This window comes from Pantherophis guttatus, chromosome 10, assembly GCF_059756535.1.
Source record: "Pantherophis guttatus breed Tessera chromosome 10, ASM5975653v1, whole genome shotgun sequence".
Taxonomy (NCBI): domain Eukaryota; kingdom Metazoa; phylum Chordata; class Lepidosauria; order Squamata; family Colubridae; genus Pantherophis; species Pantherophis guttatus.
Window position 1 is genome coordinate 10,384,484 of NC_142072.1, and position 22,366 is coordinate 10,406,849.

A 22,366-nucleotide genomic window follows, 5' to 3' on the forward strand; every position below is an offset into this window, starting at 1 on the left:
AGCCCACCAAGCCAAGGAAAAGGTTGTTTTTCCGCCCTCAGAGGCTGAGAGGGCCGACCCACCAAAACAGGGGCCAGCGGAGCGCTCAGAAAATCCATCGGGCCCTGAAGGAAGGGAGGACTTGGCCTGACGGAGCCTGTCGGGCCAGCCAGAGCGCGCTTCACCCCCGCGGTTCCAAGGGCGACTGTCACCAGCGGCGGGGCCGGCCGACGCCTTGCAGCCGCGGGGCGGAGCGCCAGCAGCCACGACATCCCGCCAGCCCGGAGCGGGTGAATCAGGTAGGAGGCCGGCGGCCCCTTAGGGCCGTAACCGCCCCCTTTCTCCCCCGCCCTGCCCCGCTCCGCCTTCCCGGAGCGAGAAACCGAAAGAGACGCCCTCCCTTGCGCTCCGCTCGCTCCCCGCTTGGAAATGTCCGGGTTTAGTTTGGATCTGGGGCCCGCCAAGGAGCCGCTCGGCTTCATCAAATTCCTGCAATGGGTAAGTTGAGCGGTGGGCGACGGGGAGGCGCTTCCCCCGCCCCCCGCTGCCCCAGGCGGCAGAGCCCCGGGGTGTGTGGGGGCGGCTGCGGACCGCAGAGCCAGGATGCCGCGCAGGGCCCGTCGCTCCCTTCCCACCCGAAGGCAACGACAACGGAACGCGAAAAGGAGGAAACCTGGTTGCGGGGGGGGGGACGACGCCACGCGCGATTGCAAGGCACGAGCGAGCGCGCGCGGTGCAATCCGGGCTCTGCGATTTCCCCACTGCTTTCTTTCCCGCCCCCCCCCCTCACCGCGCGGCTGCCTGAGGGTGTTTTTTGGGGGTTGCAGCCGGTTCCTTTGCCCCCCCCCCAAACAACCCCTTGTCCCGAGCCAGGATCGGGTGAACTTTTCCTCCCTCTCTCCCGCCCTGCTTGCACAGTCCAGGGCCTCCGCCTGCATTTTTTCCCCCCTTATCTCCCACCCTTTCCTTCCCCTTGTTCTCTCCCCACCTCACACACACACACACACTCCGCCATTCGCCCGCCGGATTTATAAACACAGGCGTGGCCTCCGGGCTGCAAAAGTTGAATGCTTGGATTCCTTCTAGGAAACTTATGGCTTTTTCCACACCCTAAAAATCCTCCGGCGGTCTATTTTTGGGAGTTTTCCCTCTCCCTCTCTCTCTCTCCCCCCCCCTTCCCTCCGTCGCACAGTTGCGCTGTGTTCCCCCCGCGTGCCTAGCCGTGGAATCTGCCCCCGCGATTCGAAAGGATCGCTTTCAGATCCGCTACCTGAATCGGTTGGGGTTGGGTTTTTCCACCACCCCCCTTTCCCCCCCCCTACCCTTTCAACGACTGGCCTCTTTCCCAGGGATTCCCTTCGAATCCCATACCGGATCCAAAGCGCCCGATACGTTGCTTGAAGGGAATCCAGAGAGGCTTCTAAGCGATCTGGGGGGGTTAATAGCTTTAACATGGGATCTTTAGCGAAGAGGGTTGTGTTTTGGTTTGGGTTTTTTGCAAGGGAAAAAAGGACCGTGTGTGTGTGTGTGTGTGTCTGATCGAATCCAGAGAGGGTTTTATAAGCGATCTGGGGTTAATAGCTTAACATGGGATCTTTAGGGAAGAGGGTTGTGTTGGGTTTTTTTTGCAAGGGGAAAAAGGACTCTGTGTGTGTGTGTGGTGTGTGTTTGTGTGTCTGATCCCTGGGTTGTGGAGGAGTGAAATGGGCGCCTTTCCCTAAGAAGTTGTTGTGTAAGTTTATTCTTGGGGAAGAGTAGCAAAATGGCACCTCTGTTTCTACAGCTTCCAGATGGTGTCCCTTTTCAAGGGAATGCTGGCTGCTGTTTGTATTTCCTCTGTACCGTAGTCTGATTTATTGATAAAAGACCGGCGGGTTCGGCTGCAGGGTGCAACAAGTTAAGACAACGGAAAAGAGAGTATTTGTAGTTCGGGCCTGAATTGTGGAGTCCTTGCTACAGGCCACTCCTCAACATACAACTGCAATGGAGTCCAAAATGTCTTAAGTGAGCCATTTCTTAAGTGAGTTTGACCTGTTCGACGACGTTTCTCACCACATTGGTTTAAGCCAGGGATCTGCAACCTTAAACACTCAAAGAGCCATTTGATCCGGTTTCCCACAGAAAAGAAAACACCGGGAGCCAACAAAACCCTTCCCATGCCTGACTATTGCTTGAGCGGCCACAAAACTAGCATATGTAATTGAATTAAATGTTCTATTTCTTCTGAAACTTTTATTTTCTTGGATTTATCCGTGCTTGGCCTATGGGGTTGAAAAGCTCAATAAATTGCGTGCTGGCAGGTACAACATATTGGCGGTTGTGATGCATGTTTTGAGTGACAGGGAGCCGCAGCAGAGGGGTGAAAGAGCCACATGAGGCTCCAGAACCGCAGATTGCTGACCCCTGGTTTAAGCGAATGGCTGTGGTTCTTAAATTAGGAACACGGGTTGTTAAGTGAATCCGGCTTCCCCACTGACTTGGCTCGTGGGAAGGTCGCAAAAGGGGATCATGTGAACACACACACACACATACATACCAGGACACTGCAACTGTCATAAATGTGAGTCAGTTGTCAAGCATCCCAATGTAAATCCCGTGACCCATGGGGGGGGACAGAGGACGCTGCAACGGTCATAAGTGTGAAAAATGGTCCTAAGTCACTTTTTTCAGTGCCGTTGTAACTTTGAAAGGTCACTAAGTGAACTGTTGTAAGTCGAAGACTACCTGAACTCTCTGAGCTTGGGTGTTGATGACGTTTCATTACAAACTGTAGGTAACAGCTGGTTAGAGATGTTGCCTAGCTGGGTAATGAAAAGTCTGTTAGAAAACATCTAGATTCATAGAGTACCAAGGACTCCATGCAGCAGTTTAGACTAGGATTTTTCAAACTTGGCAAACTTTAAGACGTGTGGAGTTTAACTCCCAGAATTCCCCAATAAGCAGTTGAAATCCAGACATCTTAAAGTTGCCAAGTTTTTTTAAAAAACCATTGGTTTAGAACAGGGGTCAGCAATCTGTGGCTCTGGAGCCCCTCTCCTGCGGCTCCCTGTCACTCAAAATATGCCACCAATATGTGATACAACATCACAATTTATTGAGCTTTTCAACCCTTGGTAGGCCAACCATGGATAAATCCAAGAAAATAAAAGTTTCAGAAGAAATAGAACGTTTAATTCAACTACATATGCTAGTTTTGTGGCCGCTCAAGAAATAGTCAGGCATGGGAAGGGTTTTGTGGCTCCCGGTGTTTTCTTTTCTGTGGGAAACAGGTCCAAATGGCTCTTTGAGTGTTTAAGGTTGCAGACCCCTGGTTTAGAATATATTGTGGGGTCAGCAAATATTGTGGGCCCAATTGGCCAAAAGAAAGCTCAGGACCATATTGGTTGGAAACATGCAGAAGAGGCCTTCGTCCTGCAGTGGATACAAAATGGCTGAAATGATGATGATGATGATGATGATATTTGTGGGGTAAGATGATTGGTTTAATGTTTGTTTGTTTTTAATCATTTCCAGTGTCTGATTTCTGGGAAAGAAAGCATTTGAATATTAATGAAATCCCCAGAGTTTACTTTGTCGGGAATTTGGGAGTACCTTAAATGCAAAATGGATTGTTATCTCTCATGGAGCACAATTCACATCATCAGGTTCTTTAACATTCCACTGCATTTTCGTTCGTAGTACAGTTAGTCCTCGTCTTACAACTGTTCGTTTAGCGACTATTCGAAATCACTGAAAAAAAAGGGATTTATGACTGATCGGTCACATGATCAAAATTCAGGCGCTTGACAATTGGCATTTATTTAGAACGACTGCAAGGTACCAGAGTCGTGATCGCTATTCCTGATTTTCCCAGCTGGCTTCCGACAAGCAAAGTCAATGCCGTGCCAGATTCACTTAATGACTGCTTGATTCATTTAACTGGCAAAAAAAAAAGGTTGCAGAATCAGGGTTGGCTCACTTAATAACCGCCTTGCTTAGCAACAGAAATTCTATTCCTAATTGTGGTTGTAAATCGAGGATTACCTACAGATAAGCTGTTTTAATGAGAAAGAACTCTCAAAATGATCAATTCTGCCTGGAGTCTTCCAGAAAAGTATTTAGAATTTAGAATAACAAGAGTTGGAAGGGACCTTGGAGGTCTTCTAGTCCAACCCCCTGTTTAGGCAGGAAACTCTACACCACTTCAGACAAAAGTAGATGGAGTAACGTGTTCGAATGCTGGGTAAAAACAACAAACAGATGCAGCAAAACCTAACATGTCCTTGCAGCATCTTTGGAAAGCTGTACAAATAAGGTTTGCAAGAGAAGCATTTGAGCATGAGTAAGAGCATCATACGCCCAAATACCTGAGTACAGTATCTGATTGTTGATCGTGGCTTTGATGGGATTCTGTTTTTAATATTATATTAATTTCACAAGCCTTTCAAACAGAGCAGGGTAGGGATTGTAAGCGGTGATTCGTTAAGTGCTATCTTAGGGAAGCCTGAGATGCCTAGATTTATGTTGAGCACGGTCCTCCGTGATGTGAATTCAGGTCGCTTTCAGGTCCATCTCATAGGGTTAATGGGGTTAATGCTTAACGCATTGTAAGCCGCCCTGAGTCTCCGGAGAAGAGCGGCATATAAATCAAAATTTTTTAAAAAAATGCAGTGGTGGGTTCCTCCCGGTTCGGCCGAGCCGGTAGCGGTGATGATATGACGTCACCGAACCGGTTCTCTTTGTTCGGGAGCTGGGCTCTCCTGCCCCCCTGTTATTCTTACCTTTTATTTGGCCCCGCCCCCAGTCTATTCGCTGCCTCCTGAGTCCCAGCTGATCGGCTAGAAGGAAAAAAACTGTTTAAACTCTTGTCGGGGGCTTCAAAGGGCCGCCCTACAGCTGATCAGTGTTAAAAGGCAGTGTGGTGGTAGACCAGTGTGCTCGAAAAACAAATGGGTAGACCGGTGCCTCCAAAAACAAATGAGTAGACCGGTGCCTCCAAAAACAAGTGAGTAGACCGGTGCCTCCAAGAACAAATGGGTAGACCGGAACGCTCCAAGAACAAATGGGTAGACCGGTTCAGTTCTGCAAGCAGTTAAAAGCCTGGTAGACCAGTACCTCTGCTATATCCTAAAGAATTGTCACATGACCATCAATCCACACCCACAAAATAAGCCACGCCCACAGAACTGGTAGTAAAAAAATTTAGAACCCACCCCTGGGTTAATGGGAATTGCAGTCTAACCCCTTTGGTGGGTGCCGACTTTCAACTGGCTGAGAATAATAATCAGAACTGAAGTTCACCATGGATGATGAGGGTCCTTCTTTATTTCCCACGGCCAAGTCATGCTGGGGATGGCCTTTTTCAATAAATTGGAGGGTACGTGGTTAGAAAAGGTATAGAGCAGTGGTGTCAAACTCGGAAGACCTGGAGGCTGGATCTGGCCCACAGGGTGTTTAGATCTGTCCCGTGGGGCTGCCCTGGAAACAGCGAAGGACCAGCCAGCGAAAACGGAGTTTGGGAAGTCTGCATGTGGCCTTCCCAAGCTCTGTTTTCGCTGGCAGAGGGTTGCAAGAGGCCATCACAGTCAAAAATGGAGCTCGGGAGCCTATTTTCGCTGGCAGAGCACTCAGACCACCATAGGTACCCCCGACACAAGTGACATTGAGCTGGCCACACCCACCCCGGCCCCCCAAGTTCAAACACAACCCTGATGTGGCCCTCAATGAAATTGAGTTTGACACCCCTGGTATAGAGGTAGGCTGTGAATCAGATGTTATTGTTGAATCAGGGATTGTTCTGGCTAGAGATGTGGGGCAGATGCTTGCATCCAAGGCTTTGTCTTGTGTTGTAAAGAAGAACTATTAAGAGCCTTGGTGGTGCAGCGGACTAAGTGCTGTTATGTAGCACTTAGCTGCCAGTTGCCTGCAATTAGTGCGAGTTCAAATCTCACCAGGCTCAACGTTGACTCAGCCTTCCATCCCTCCGAGGTAGGTAAATTGAGGACCCGGATTGTGGGGGCAATAAGCTGACTTTGTAGAAACACTGCTTATGGGGGGGCAAAAGCCCTAATAAGCAGGTATATACAAAAGAATGAAAGCTATTGCTATAAGTGCATTGTAAGCCGCCCTGAGTCTCCGGAGAAGGGCGGCATATAAATTGAACTAATAATAATAATATATAATGAGGAGAATTTAAACTACAGCTTGGCTAGAGAAAGTTGCTTTCAGTTTTTCTTTCTAAGTGAGAGTTTGCCTGTATTTTTGCCAAAGGGTGGAAATGGGAGACGCCTAATTAGAAGCACATTAGAAGTGGGAGATGTTTCCTGTCCAGGGAGGGTTGGCATCTTGGCAGGGAAAGATCTTAAAACATTTTTAGATGAATACACGGTCCATTAAATCGGTATCACGATTTAGAGCCCAACACAAGAGTAAACCGGCTCTAAATCATGATATTGAATGAATTAATGAATATTGATTTACATTGGGTTAGTGTTCTGACCTTTGGTTTATTATTAAGTGTAGGGGGGGGATTAAAAACACTGAACAGGAAATGGAAGACAGAGTGGTTTGATCACATTTTTACTCTGATTTCTATGAGTTTTTGTTCTTCATCAAATATCCTGTGCATAAAAACAAGTCACTCCATAGCAGGAAGCTTGTTTGAGCTGGGCTTGTATTGTTTCACTCCTGCAGTGTAACTGATTAGATATGGGTGGTGACCCCCAGTTATTTGGGGCTCCACGGGTGAAAAGCACAATTTTTTTTTCACACTTCAGGTCTTCTGCTCTTGAAATTATAAACTGCATCAACCAGGGTGGATTTGATTTAAATCAACTTGATTTAAATCATAATTTCTAAGAGCAACTGTCATCTCTGCTACTCCTTTGACCTTTGACTCACCGATAGTCCCAGTGTTGCAGAATATACAGCCTTGTGCTACATAACTAAGCTCCATTTCATGCTGAATAAACTAAATTATTTATGTATCTTAAATAGAAAATTATCTTACGATAGATTTTTACCCCAAAAGTTTTTTATTAAAATAAATTTGATAAAAATAAAAAAAATCTGATTTTTTTGATTTTTTAAAAAAAATCATTGATTTTTATCCACCCTGGCATCAACAGTTGATAGTACCAGGCAAAAATGCACTTATTGTGGGATTCGTTTTATTTCTGAGTCTTGTCATGTATTTGCGATGGTGCAGTGGTTAGACTGTAGTATTGCAGGCTAACTGCTCACATTGCCAGGAGTTCGATTCCTTCGATTCTGGCCAGCTCAAGCTTGACTCAGACTTACAGAACAGAACAGAATAATAGAATGTTATATTGGCCACCTCCAAGTTACCTCCTTGGATGGTCTGGATCATTTCAGAGTCTCTACACCCATGTCTCTACACCCACTTCTTGCACCGGGCACCAGATGGCACAACCTCACAGGCCCAGAATCTCTTGGTCAGACGGGCAGCCATATAAATTGGGCAGATAGATAGATAGCTCGCACAGATTCTGTACCTGCACTTGGAAGTTTGAGGAGCAAGCTCAAAAGACGTTGCTTCGGTAGAATAGAATAGAATAGAATAGAATAGAATAGAATAGAATAGAATAGAATAGAATAGAATAGAATAGAATAGAATAGAATAGAATAGAATAGAATTGAATTCTTTATTGGCCAAGTGTGATTGGAGACACATGGAATTTCTTTTTGGTGCATAAGCTCTCAGTGTGCATAAAAATAAAAATAAAATACATTCGTCAAGAATCGTAAGATACAACACTTAGTGATAGTCATAGGATACTAATAAGCAATCAAATCATACTAGGAAACAATAAAAACAATATAAGTTGTAAAGATACAAGCAAAATGGATACAGTATATAGTGGGAAGAGATAGGTACTAGTAAGTATGAGAAGAATAGTAATGCAGCCTTAGTAGTTAATTTGACAGTGTTGTGGGAATTAGTTGTTAAGCAGAGTGATGGCATTCGGGGAAAAAACTGTCCTTGTGTCTGGTTGTTCTGGTGTGCAGAGCCCATAGCGTAGAAATGCCTGGGAGAAGAAAACCCAAGGAAATCGGTGATTCTGAGATGACAACATCTCCCACATGATAATGTTGGGCAAGATGTTTCCAAGAATGTAATGTAAGAATAATTTTGCTAGATGAGGCCTCCAGGCAAGCATTTCGTTTCTCTCAAATTGACCAGCCAGAGGCCTCTGGCTGCTGGCAATGGAGAGAGAGAGAGAGAGAGAAACAAATCCCTCTGTTGTTATTCTTCGCTTGGTAACCGATATTTGGAAGCCTTGCAGACCTCAACATGGATTGAGTGTCACAAAATATTTTTAACCGTTTCTGAAACGGAAAGCGCTCGAGTTTTGCGTGATTTGGGTTGCTCTCCGCTGCCCTTTTTCCCAGTTGTATTTTATCCTCCTTCGTTTTTTAGGGTTTGGCAAAGAAAGCTATTCAGGATTATGTATGCACTGTAGATTTGTGGGTGTATCCTACAATGTAAGAGCATTATCTTGGCATTTTTATTCTTAATCCCTTCCCTAATGATACCTAATATGGAATTTGCTTCTTCTAACAACTACTGCATTGAGCTGATTTCTTAACTGAGCTGCCCACTGTGACCCCAGTATCATTTTCCTAGCTTGTTAGACCCCACAATCCCTTGTTCTCACCTGAACGTCATTGGCTTTACACTTAAACTGAAATTTGCTGTTGGGTGATCCTCTCTGGCTCTTCACAATCACAGTTGACTTCCCCACTCTGAATACAGGTAGTCCTCAACTTATAACCACAATTGGGACCAGAATTTCCATTGCTAAGCAAGGAGGTTGTGAAGTAAGTCATGTCCAATTTTACAACCTTTTTTTTTTTTTGGCCATAATTGTTAAGTGAATCACTTTAACTGTTAAGTGAATCTGGCTTCCCCCATTGCTTTGCTTGGCTGGGTAGGTTAGAAATAGCGATGACATGACCATGGGTCTGTAGGACATGGCCAGGCTGAGCCCGAAGGAGGAGTCAAATGCGTCATCAGTCTCGAGTCCCTTTGCATTCACAACAAGTCCGGCCCACCTTAAATTCCTTTGACTCTTATCTATCACCAATTTGCTTGGACCGTTAGTAGCTCAGATTCTTGTAGAAAACTTAAGCTTGCAATAAACCTTTACATTCATTTGAACTACTTGGATTTCCTGATTTCCCGCTCTTGACAGTGTCCTTGCAATAATTGTAAATACATGCTGGTTGCCAAGCGTCCAAATTTTGATCACATGACCATGGGGAATACTGCAATGGTCATAAGTATGAGGACTGCTTGTAGTGCTGTTATAACTTCGGATAGTCCCTAAATGAATGGTTGTAAGTCAAGGCCTACCTGTGGTTTGATGTTGTCTAAACATTTGGCAGGAATATCCACCATGATCTATACATCATGGTGAACAGCTCAAAGGTAAACAACCAAATTCTTCAGGATTTCAATAAAATAGAAGTTGACATCTGGCATTCCAAGCATACCAAAGAAAGGAATGGATATGGATGCAGCTGTTATTCCTATACTCCTTTACATTTTCAGCTATATAAAGGTGGACTCACACATTGCATAAATCTCCAGTGCAACCTTAACAGGTTCTTTGAACCCAAGTATTTTGATTTGTAAATCATAGCTTATGACAGGTACTCACATATCTTGCTTTATTGCCGCTTCATCAATATTGTGGGTTGGGGTTTTTTTTACAAGATCCTTCACCAGTAAAAAGATTACGACTTCTGGATGGTTAGCATTTTTTAGCAATAAAGCATTTTAATTAAGGTATGTACATTATGCTTAGTCATAATGCTATTGCACGCTTAATAGACTACAGTATAATATAAATATAACTTGTTTGGCCAATGGGAAACCAAAACATTTATGTGACTCGCCTTATAGTGATATTGCTTTATTGCAGTGGTCTGGAACCAAACCCACAACATTTTTGAGGTACACCTGTACATGTCGTTGATTTGTTCCAGCAAAATATAGGTCAATAATAATTTGTCAAATGGATAGGCTGCCCAACTCTTAGTGACTCTGGGTGGTTTACAATGGTTAAAACCTTTTTAAAAACAGAGACAACCCCCCCCCCAAAATATCACAAGACAAAGGAACAATGATGACAAAGAAAATAAACCCAGAGAGCAGTATAGAGGAAGAAAGGAATATTAATTATCCTCTTCAAAGGTTGTGTTTTCTTTTAAACAGAAGCTAAAGACATTCACCGAACACTAGGGGACCAGACTCCCTTGTGACTTGTTCTAAAAATGAACTTTGTTTTTCTTTTAATTCTTGGGCTTTTTAAAAAAATAATACATCATTTTGTTTATTTTATTTACCATGTTTTCCCGAAAATAAGACCCTGTCTTATATTATTTTGAACCCCGAAATAAGCGCTTGGCCTTATTTTCAGGGAGGTCTTATTATTTTGGGGTGCGTGGAGCAAGATGGGGCTCCTCTTGCCATCTTACCTGATTTCCAGCTCTGTCTCCCTAACGCTAACCAGAGGAAATGGCGGGGACTGGCTGTGCATGCAGGGAGGGCTTATTTTCAGGGAGGGTTTATTTTATTGCATGCACTCAAAAGCCCGATTGGGCTTATTATCAGGGGATGTCTTATTTTGGGGGGAAACAGTATTTATAGAAACATGATTTTCTTTTTGTATGCTACACTGGATGACTCCAAGGAGAGAATAACATTTAAAAAATGAAAATAATAATAATAGCATAAAATAGTTTATGACAGTGTCTTTGATTGGATGCCAGAATAAATTTTTAAAATAGATCTGGGGCAGATGCAACAGGGATGCAGATCAGTTCTGTATTTTCTCCTGTGCTCTGAAGCCTTTTGTTCTCAAGAGAAAGATTTCAGAAAGAATGAAACCAGGAGATATTTGCTTAGGTGAGTTCTTATATACAGGTAATCCTTGACCTGCAACCACAATTGAACCCAAAATCTCTTTTGCTAAGCGAAACATTGGTTAAGTGAATTTTGTCCTGCTTTACGCCCGTTCTTGCCACAGTTGTTAAGTGAATCCCTGCAGCTGCTAAGTTAGGAACATGGTTGTTAAGTGAATCGGGCTACCCTATTGACTTTTCTTGTAGGAAGGTCGCAAAAAAGGGATTGCATAACCCTGGCACACTGCAACCGTCATAAATACGAGTCAGTGACCAAGACTCTGAATTTGGATCACGTGACCATGGGGGTGGGTCAATGGTCGTAAGTGAAAAACGTCACTTTTTTTCAATGCCGTTTGTAACGTTGAACGGACACTAAATGAATTGTAAGTCGAGGACTCCCTTTAGAAACTGTAGATTTAGAAGTCCCTCTAATGTTATTTAGAACTGCAGAACTGAAGAAAAAACCATTGTACCAACCTGCCTTCCATTGAGGACTTGTATACTGCACGAGTCAAAAAGAGGACTGTGAAAATATCTACAGACCCCTCACATCCTGGACATAAATTGTTTTGACTTCTACCCTCAAAACGACACTATAGAGCTCTGCACACCAGAACAACAAGATACAAGGACAGTTTTTTCCCAAACGCCATCAACTCTGCTAAAAAAATAATTCCTTCAACACTGTCAAATTAACTACTAAGGCCATATTACTATTCTTCTCATCCTTACTAGTACCTATCTCTTCCCACTTATGGCTATATCTATGTTGCTTGTATCTTTATGACTTATATTGTTTTTATTGTTTGCTAGTATGATCTGATTGCTTATTAGTATCCTATGACTATCACTAAGTGTTGTATCGTATGATTCTTGGCGAATATATTTTATTTTTTCTTTATGTACACTGAGAGCCTATGCACCAAAGACAAATTCCTTGTGTCTCCAATCACACTTGGCCAATAAAGAATTCTATTCTACTCTACTCTACCCTACCCTACCCTACCGTACTCTACTCTACTCTACTTTACTTCAGGGCTATTCACAGAAAACGTGGGTGGGTCCTTAGGCCTCCGTACGTGGAGATTTCTAGGTTTGCTATTCTGACGTGTGATCATCCAAATGGACCTTTTGTCTTTCCACTAGTTTTGCAGCCCAAGGTGTGGCTAGTTGTATTCGATTTCAGTGCTTCTATTCACATTGGGTAATAATTGTGCAAGCCTGTGGTGGAGAGAGGAAGCTTGTAAGGAAATCAACAGAGCCAGCGGGGAAAATCCTTCTCTTTACCTTCTCCCTTTAATCCGTAGCACATCCCGAGTGGAGATACAAGATCATGAGCCGTTCCTGGGTTGACTCATTCAACTTTCCATTGTTCTTTGGTTGCCCTTCACAGTTTTAATTCCAAACTGCAACCTTTTGGGGAGGGAAGATTTTGCGCTAAAGCAATAGCTGAAGCAAGTTGTAAAATGTTGCACAACAGGTTTCCTGGCTTTTAAGCACGATCATAACTTAGGGAAGGGGCAGGCTAAGATCTTGAAATAGCAACCTTGGCTTTTCTTTATAGGAATGAAATGTGTGTTTCAGGAACTTCTGGATCTAATCTCACGAATTTAAAAGGAAAACGGCCTGCTTTAAATTAGCCTCGAGGGCTAATTTATATTTGGATAAACGTACTATATTTGGAACCCAAGGAAAAGTGCAATGAAGCCATTTTGGTCATTTAAAGCAGCCATGTCGTCTCCCAAGCTCACCGGAAGAAAACACGGCTGCTTTAGCCATTTGAAGAGAATTGCTATGAAAAGTGTTTCAAAGACCTCTTTTGGACTTGCACAGCCTTCGTCAACAGGAGACTATTTTCTGGGTGTTACTCTTTATAGTGGAAGAGATGACATAGTTTGCAGTCAATCTGAGTAGCTTGGCCTGCCTTAACTGGCATGTAGTTTTGACTCTGTCCTTAAGAGCACTGAAAAACCTAGGACAGGGGTGTCAAACTCGTGATGTCATAGTGTTGTCACGTGACGTATCAGGACTTTTTTCCCCCTTTCGCTAAAGCGGGCATGGGCGTGACGCATCTGACGCATAACCTAGCACGGTGATGGCTAACCTTTTTGTCATTGTGTGCCGAAAGTGTGTGCACGTGACAGCACGCACTTGTGCCTGCACCCACAATGCAATGCGTGTATGACCCCCCCCCCCACACAACCTCCCACACATGCGCACGTGACATCCCCCTCGCCCTGTTTTCAGCCTAGCAGGCCTCCTTGCAGCCTTTTGGGTCCCAGGAGGCTGCAGGGAGGCCTGCCAGGCCCAAAATGGGCCGTGGGGTGTGTGTGTGGCAACCCCTCCCCGTGGCCCGTTTTTGGTCCCAGGAGGCTGCAGGGAGGCCTGCTAGGCCCAAAACGGGCCGTGGGGGGTGTGTGTGGCAACCCCTCCCCGTGGCCCGTTTTTGGTCCCAGGAGGCTGCAGGGAGGCCTGCCAGGCCCAAAACGGGCTGCATGGGGGGGGGCGACCACCACGCTCTGTTTCCACGCATGCGCATGCAGGTCTCGCCATGTGCGCATGTCTCCCACATGCCCTCGCACATGTGAGGCAGAGACCTGAAAATCAGCTGGACAGCAGGAGGCGCACACGCCTGCAGGGTGGAGCTGAGCTGGGCGACGGCTTGCGTGGCGGCAGAGAGGGTGTGCCATAGGTTCGCCTTCACGGACCTAGGAGATAAATTGGACTAAAAGATAAGTCTCTTTTAGCAGTAATAGGGACTCCATGCTCTGTGTCTTACAAACCCAACGCATTTCACACGGTTGTCGTTATGGGGAAAATAGGAGGAGGAATATATTTATCACATTTGAGTTGTTTATAAAAATCATACAGGTGGGGTATAGATAACATAAATAGAACTACAATTGTATTGGGTTTGATAAGGGCTTTTGATAACATCTTCCGCAATTTGAGCATTACTTTCTTCCTCATCATGCTGCAAACATTAATATTTTGCCTCAAACTTCAAGACAGTGGCACCTTGGTACTCCACTGCTTTGAAACACATCAAATTTAGTACTTAATGCATTTTGACCCAAATTTTTTGTCTCAGTACTGATCGTTTGTTTGGTACTCAACGCACAAGCTACAACTTGTCGGTGTCAGCCTCCTTGTGACTCATTACATTATTCCTTATGAGAAAAAATTATTCGGTGCTCATCGTTTTGGGTATTCATCATACTTCCCAGAACCAATAACAATAAGTACCAAAGTACCACTGTATATTATTTTGGGGGGGAGGCATAAATGATGGGGTGAATCCAGCCATTGGAGCTTATATCTTAACCATGTGCAAACCTCATCAGTTTGCCAAACTATACAAGGTATGAACCCACTCGCTGCTCTCTTGAAATTCTTAAGATATCTCTTCTGAAGTGTGATTCAAGGGTTGAGTCTCTAACCAAGCTTTCAAAAGAACTGAAGTTTGCCTCTGTCTCTGGAAAACATCATTAACATGTCACTTTCCCCCCCCCCTCAATTTCTCATAGATATTCTCCATTTTTGCCTTCGCTACCTGTGGTGGATACAGTGGGAAGACATCTATACTGCTCACCTGTAAAAGTAAGGAAAATGTCACCTGGAGCCAGGATTTCTTCTATCCTTTCAGGTGAGAGCATGCCGCTTTTTAAAATCCAGTTGCTTGTTCTTCGGTGTATCTGCCTGTGATCAAGAAAAATGATTGTGGAAGATGACAGTTAGTTTTAAAGATAACAACATGGAGATAGAGCTGGTCTTCGGCCAGTCCTGCCCTTTCCCACAATCTGCCTTCTGTGGTTGCTGTTCGGGAAAAATTGGAGGTTTGGTTAAGCCATCTGGAGTTCCTGGTGGAAAGACAGGATCTGAATCAGATAAATGAGCGCATAAATATTTTTGTTGGAGAGGTTACAGTAATCAGGAGACACATGGTTACAATATCCTGTGGCAGCTGAATACTTGGAAATAATTCTCAAAATCAGTTGCACAACCCCCCCAAAAATAAGTGTAACTTTCATCATCCATTTTCAAACACTTTTTAGCAAATGCCACTTTTTCCTCGTGGCATTTGGCATATGGAAAGCATTTGGTATCGGGGGGGGGGGAATTGCTTCCAATCTTTTTGATCCCAAGTGGCTGAGTACTATGCAGAGAGTCCTCACTTACCAACTACTTGTTCAGCGATCACTCAAAGTTGTGACAGTGCTGAACAAGAGGGCCTTAACAACCGGTCTTCAAAGTTTTGGCCGTCACACCATCCCCATTATTTGGGCACTTAAACAACGGTTGCGGTACATTACAATCACAGGATCGCCTTTAATCCCTTCCCTGCCATCTTCCCATAAGCAGCCAGGAAGCTTCCTGGGAAGCCAGGAAGTCACAAGCCACTTTGATAAGACCCCAAACTTTGCTGCATTTGTGTAGTGTTATGCCATCCATTTCCCTGGGCTCCCTGCACTCACATGGCATGATGCCATTTATTTCCCTGGCCTCACTGTGGTCAAACGGTATTGTAGCACCATCCTTTCCCCTGGCCTCCTCCAGTTTGCAAGTGGCCTGTGCAAGCCTCCCACCCACCCCTGTAGCACCCCCTCCCCAACGGCCGGTGGATGCTCCTTACCTGGGACTCCCATCATTTCCTGCTTAATGAGCTGCATATCTTGGGATTACGATGGCAACCAGGATTGTCATGGCTAAGCGATGCATTCACATGATGTGGTGCTTTCTGACAGCATTTCTTAGTGACGGCAATCCTGGTCCCAACTGCTGTTGTAACCTGAGGACTATCTGTGTCCTGCCCAAGTATTTTCAGATTTAAATATAAAATCTTCTGCATAAAAACACACCTGATCTGAAAACACTTAAAGAAACTTGGATCAGTACAAAAAATTGCTGGAGACAAAGAAGCTTCCCTCTTTGTGGGAATATATTCTGGTAGAAAAAGGTGGACATTCCCAGCGAATCAAAATTATGTTGAAATTATGACACACCCATTACTTTGCAAGTCCTGCTCTTGTATACTCACTTTTGTATCTCTGAGGTAAGTACCGGTATGTAAGTTGCAACCAGAATTTTTCCTTTTGGGACTAATGGAAAAAGAACTGGAGAAAAAAATTGGAGCTTTGTTACTATATATGTTGACAGCAGTAAGACCTATTGTATGCACAAAAATGGGAGGACACTTTGATACCTACCATGGACGAATGATTGCAGAAGTTGGTGGAGTTGGTGGAATGGCTAAACTGACCACTTTGATTAAGTACTTTTGTTTCCACATGGAAACCATTTCTGAAATTTCGTGCTTGATGTGGAAAAGAATGTACTTTTGACTTTGGGTTTTATAGATTAGATTGATAGATCTTTATAGAAATGGCTTGTTCATGTTATTATGGAAAAACAAAAAGCTGTGATTTGATGCTAATGCCTTATTTTACTGCAACAGGGGGAGTCGGAGGTCAGTGCTTCTTTTTCTTTTCTTTTCCCTACCTTTCCTTGCTTCTCTTCCCCCTTTCCCTTCCCTCCTCATTGTTCTTTTATTTACTTTTGTATTTTGTATTTTATAATACTTAATTAAAAAAAATGTTTGAAATAAATTGCAATATTTTTGCATGGGCAAAGACATGTAAGTGTCAGCTTTTTCTTCTTGTCACCAGGTTGAACAAAATTTCCTTTGGACCTCTGGGCTCAGGAGTAAATTGCAACAATACTTGGCCCAAGCCCAGCTACTTGGTGGGAGATTTCTCCTCCTCAGCGGAGTTCTTTGTCACTTTTGCAGTTCTGGTGTTCCTGTACTGCATTGCAGCCTTAATTCTGTACCTCGGTTACATGCACTTGTATCGAGGTGCTGGAAAACTCCCCATGATTGTAAGTCAACATGATTTGGCTTTTTACATTGTTTTTCTGTTATTTATAGCATTGGCTGGGGGGGTATAGCAATAGCACTTAGACTTATATACCACTTTACAGTGCTTTTACAGCCCTCTCTAAGCGGTTTACAGAGTCAGCCTATGGCCCCCAACAATCTGGGTCCTCATTTGACCCACCTCGGAAGGATGGAAGGCTGAGTCAACCTTGAGCCTGGTGAGATTCGAACTGTCAAATTACAGGCAGCCGGCAGTTAGCAGAAGTAGCCTGCAGTACTGCCCTCTAACCACTGCACCACTGTGGCTCTGGTGTGCATATTTCATGGATGGAAAAAAACCCCATGACTCGTTTATCCCTAAGATTAATTTATTGAGCGTATAGTTTTGTTTTGTTTTTACTAATAAAGGAGAATATTTGTAGCTCAGGGTTGACATAAGGGTCAGGATCCTTGGTGACCTCTGAGTTTGCTTGTTTTCTTGCAGAGGTTTCATTACCCAAACTAGGTAACTGTTTTATTTTTATTTATTTATTTTTAATTTATATCCCAAATTATTTATTTTTATGAACAGTCAAGGCATACATAATACTCCCTTCTCCTATTTTTCCCCACAAGAATCCTGTGAGGTTTATTGGACTGAGACAGAGGGACTGGCCCAAAGTCACCCAGCTGGCTTTCTTGCTTAAGGCGGGATTAGTCTCCCTTCTTTTTGTCAACAAGCTTTCAAAAGCGAACAAGGCTTCTGCCCAGTGGTGAAATCCACATTTTTTTTACTGCTGGTTCTGTGGGCATGGTTTGGTGGGCGTGGTGTGGTTTGGTGGGCGTGGCAGGGGAAGGATACTGCAAAATCTCCATTCCCTCCCTACTTCTGGGGAAAGGATACTGCAAATCTCCATTCCCCCCCCCCCACACTCCTGGGGGAAGGATATTGCAAAATCTCCATTTCCACCCCACTCTGGGACACAGCCACAGGTGGTATTTGCCGGTTCTCCGAACTAATAAAAATTTCCACTACCGGTTCTCCAGAACCTGCCGGATTTCACCCCGCTTCTGCCCTTTGTTGCTGGAAAGGTGGGGTAATTAAAGTGAACATATGGTTATTTAACTGAGGCTGCTTTATTAATCTTGAGCAGTCCAAGGATTTATCATAACTGGGGCTTTCGTCATTCATTTACCCCCCACTGAATCGCATGTCTCTTTTTAAAAGCCTGTTTTTAAAAGTACATTTTAAAAGCCATTATTCTAATGATATTTCTCCAGTGCGAATATACACTGCTCAAAAAAATAAAGGGAACACAAGCAGAAGACATCCGAGATCTGAATGAATGAAATAGCCTTATTAAATACTTTGTTCGTTACATACAGTAGTTTTGTGTTCCCTTTAGTTGTTTGAGCAGTGTATAAACTACTGTATGTAAAGAACAAAGTATTTAATAAGGCTATTTCATTCATTCAGATCTCGGATGTCTTCTGCTTGTGTTCCCTTTATTTTTTTGAGCAGTATATTTCCCTCTATTAGAAGATAAATGTTATAGGGAACACAGTTATTTTGAATAAAAGCAAGAAGAGTGTCAGGTACAAGCAACCAGAGCCACTTGTAAATAGCTAAAGTCAGCAACTTTATTGCCTGTTGCCTATGTTACAAGAATCTCACCAGACTGCTTGCCTTCCACTGGGAATGAGCAGGTAAGGCTTCATGGATCTTGGAGCAGGTCAAACTTACGCTGCTTATTGCTGTGCAAGGACTCCAAGCTAGGGCCTTGCTTTACCCCTCCTTCCAGCATAACTGGCAATTCCCCAATAAAAGATATTTTTTTTAAGCCCTAAGATTCACTTGCTCACTCTTGGTGAATTTTGTAAAAACCTAGCTTTCCTCTTATCTCTGTCCCTTGCTCTATGCCTTTTGTGAGTGTGCCTAGGCTCTATGCCCAGGCAGCTGGGTGCAATGGAACAGTTAACTCTGATGCTAAGAACAGATCCTGCATCCTTCAGAGAAATATCTAACCATAATAGTAAATCTTTCTTCCTCTTTCTCTTGCCGCCGGATTCCAGGAACTGTGGTGAGTGGCATTTTTTTCTGTAGATCAAAAATGCATCCTGATCAACAAGGCAGCGCCTGCGATAGATGTTTGCTAGCACGCCCAACCGCTCAAATTTTGCATTCAGAAAGTTTGGGCCATTCTTTGGTCAATAAGTTTTTGATGGATCCCAGAGTTATGACATGGTAAATGTTAGTCCTTGAAATGGTAGAATCGATCTACTTGATCTTTTTTTTTTTCCTGAAGCCTCTTATCTTTCCTCCTTCTCCAGGACTTCATCTTTACAGTCATCATTGCTTTCCTGTGGTTGGTCAGCACATCGGCCTGGGCGAAGGCACTTGTCGATATCAAAGCATCCACCGGCCCCAGCATAGTTACGGGAAATGAGTATTGTACTTCACAGCCTGGGCTTTGCCATTTCAATGAAATCAGGAGGATGGGATCCTTGAATGTGTCTGTGGTACGTAGGCAATGGGGTACAGGGGGGAAGGAACGGGGAATGGGCAGGGCTGCCATTGATATGAGGTTGCCAAAGATTCTTGGTCAGTCTCTGTTGGAGATAGAATACTAGGCTAATAATGCAGCTGAAACCCTAACCCTAACCAGAGGTGGGCTGCTGGGGGTTCGCAGGGGTTCGGGAGAACCTCTAGCTAAGTTTCTGTGCAGTTCGGAGAACCCCCAAATCCCACTCCTGGCTGGCCCCGCCCCCTCCCCTTCCAGGAGTCCCCACGTGGCCCGTTTTGGATGCAGGTAAGTGCAGAGTGCGCGCAGAGCCTCGGGGAAGGCAAAAAACAGGCCTACCGGAAGTTCAGGAAGGTCAGAAACGGGCCCGTTTCCGGCCTCCAAAGGGCCTCCGGAGCCTGGGGAGGCCATTTTCACCCTCACGGGCTTGAAGAAAGTCTCCAGAGCCCGGGGAGGGCAAAAACACGCGCCCCCCCCCACTATGGTGCAGGAAGCCGACATGGCCACGCCAACACAGCAACCGGGCAGAGAACCCCTTGCTAAAATTTTTGAAGCCCACCCCTGACCCTAACCCTAGCTGAAACTAGCAGTAGGGTTGAAGTTAAACACGAATTTAGGAACCTTATCTTATTTTGACTTTTCCTTAATTCTGACCTCCTGTTTTTCATGTTTTTCACTTTCTTGACCATCACATATATCTTCTAAGCAGCAGCTGCTGGGAAAGGAACAGAGAGCAGAATTCTGAATTCAGAAAGGGCAGGGGGGGGTGTTCTTTGAAAGGGTGAGGGGGCTTGGGAAGTGGGCAAAGGGCGCTTCCAGGTACCAGGTTATTCAGGTTGCCCAGGCGGCTCTAGCTAAAACATCAGAAATAAGAGTTCTCTGTATTTATTTAGGAACATGCCTCTCTGAGGTGTGTTTCGTACTAGAGCGTGTTTGGGCATGCTTGAAATTTGAATTCATACACAACTCTTTAGGACATGGTGTGGAATATGAAAATTGGATGGGTTCCATAGGCGCAACTTGGAAAACTTTTGGGTTCTGAAAGTTTTAGAAGTTTATGGTTTTGGAAAGGTGGCGTGAGTTTTGTAGGAAGCACTCTACAAGCAGTCTTCAACTTGTGATCGGTCACTTAGTAACCATTGAAAAATTATGATTGACACCCCCTCCCCAAAAAGGTACTTATTCCCCAGTTTTGAAGTTCCAATGGCTGCTCTGCCCCCTGCAGGCCAGTAATTGCATTTCAGGCACTCGGCAAACTGGCTTCCCATTTATGGCTATTTGCAGTCCTTGAGTCACGTGACTGCAGTTGGTGACATTTTTACTGAAAACTGGCATTTACTTCCAGTTTCTGGCAAAAACGCCCCACGGCGAACATTGGGTTTAACTTAACACCCATAGTGTTCATTAATGTTTGGTATCACTTGTTTCAGTTGTTGTAACTTTGAACAGTCAACTAAACAAACTGTTGTAAGTGGAGGACTACCGGTATTTTTATATTGGTGTTTTTCAGACTTGGCAATTTTAAAGGTGTGAGTGCTGGAGGATTCTGGGAGTTGAAGTCCTTGCATCTTAATATTGCCAAATTTGAAAAATATTGTTTTAGAACATCGATGCAGTATCTATTGTGGTCCCAAGAAGTACAACTTTAAAAATATACAGGTAGTTCTTTTGACTTACTTAGCTTTTGTCGCTAAGTAATGTGGGTCGAGTCACAATTTTATGAGCTTTTTACCATGGTCGTTAGCAAATGACCTGGTCGTTAAATTCCACCTTCCATTCTCACCAGGAGCAGCCTCTGTTCCCACGGGAAAGAAAGTCACCTAGCCAAAACAATCCTCACTATCTATTTGCTCCTTCCCCCCACCTTAAGAATGTGGCGAGCCCGGAAACCCCCCCCACCCCCCCACTACATAGTAAAGAGAAAGAAAAGGAATGAATGAGTATACTAGAGAGCTAAATAAATTGGCTACACAAATGTCAAATTCGGGCTCGACATAGAGCCCTTTGGAGTTGGAAAAGAAATCTAGGATGTGTTTATTTGTTAAAATCAGGAATATTTCAGGGGGAAAATGGTAGGCCAATTTCTCAGGAAGGTGGCCATGATGAAATGCCGAAATGCTGAAGCAGATAACATTCATCACAACGTTTTGTAACTGGAGACACATTTTCTTTGGCACGGATGCCAGCAGCTCCTGCAAAGACCCAGGAGGGCCATGCTGTCAAAATGTCATGCAAATAAAGGGAGCCAATTTTATTTTTAGGAAGAGCATATTCTGAGCCTTTCCATTTTGATTGCTAGCTGCTTTCCATGGGTTGAGCCTGTGGCAAGGTGAGGGCGTATCTTACTTTCATTTCCTGATGTGAAAACAGCTGGCAAACATGCCACGTGTTTTTAACCATCTATTACTCAAATGTCGGTCATGCAGTTCTGGGGGAATTAAGATGCCTCATTGGGGTGCTTCTGGGACCTTGTGCAAACTATGATTTGCTCACCCCCTGGAAATACACGGGCAGTTATTACAGAAAGTGGGTCATTCCATGTCAAGTGGTCTGGGGGTTCCCTGCTTGATCATCATGGATTTCGATGAAATTTGGTGTGAACATGCACACACATCCCCCAATGAACATTGGTAAAGTGTTACGTGTGCCAATGCAGTACTTGCGGAGATATAGTTATTTCCCATACTGCAGCCTTCTACAGTAGGACTCTGAGGTTCCAGCAATTTTGAGACATAATATCTCAAAGCCTTGGTGGCGCAGCAGACTAAAGCACTGTTAAGTAACACCAGCTGCCTGCAATTACTACAAGTTCAAATCTCACCAGGCTCAAGGTTGACTCAGCCTTCCATCCTTTCGAGGTAGGTAAAATGAGGACCCGGATTGTGGGGGCAATAAGCTGACTTTGTATAAAAAAGAACACCGCTTGGGGCCCCCCGAAAGTCCTACTAAGCAGGTATATACAAAAGTATGAAGGCTACTGCTTAACGCATTGTAAGCCGCCCTGAGTCTCCGGAAAAGGGCACATATAAATTGAACCAATAAATTATCTATCTATCTATCTGTCTGTCTGTCTGTCTGTCTGTCTGTCTGTCTGTCTGTC

At 44.3% G+C, this 22,366-nt stretch overlaps 1 protein-coding gene across 1 annotated transcript in view; it reads left to right on the top strand.

Annotated features, from left to right (window-relative positions):
• Window positions 1-22,366, top strand: part of LOC117669308 (synaptophysin-like protein 1) — a 28,237-nt gene continuing 5,871 nt past the window's right edge. Inside the window, exons 1-4 of the mRNA XM_034423644.3 lie at window positions 1-477; window positions 14,418-14,536; window positions 16,557-16,767; window positions 19,076-19,264. Coding sequence (XP_034279535.1) covers window positions 409-477; window positions 14,418-14,536; window positions 16,557-16,767; window positions 19,076-19,264 — 588 coding nt within the window. The 5' untranslated portion in view covers window positions 1-408. The remainder of the gene's footprint in view (window positions 478-14,417; window positions 14,537-16,556; window positions 16,768-19,075; window positions 19,265-22,366) is intronic.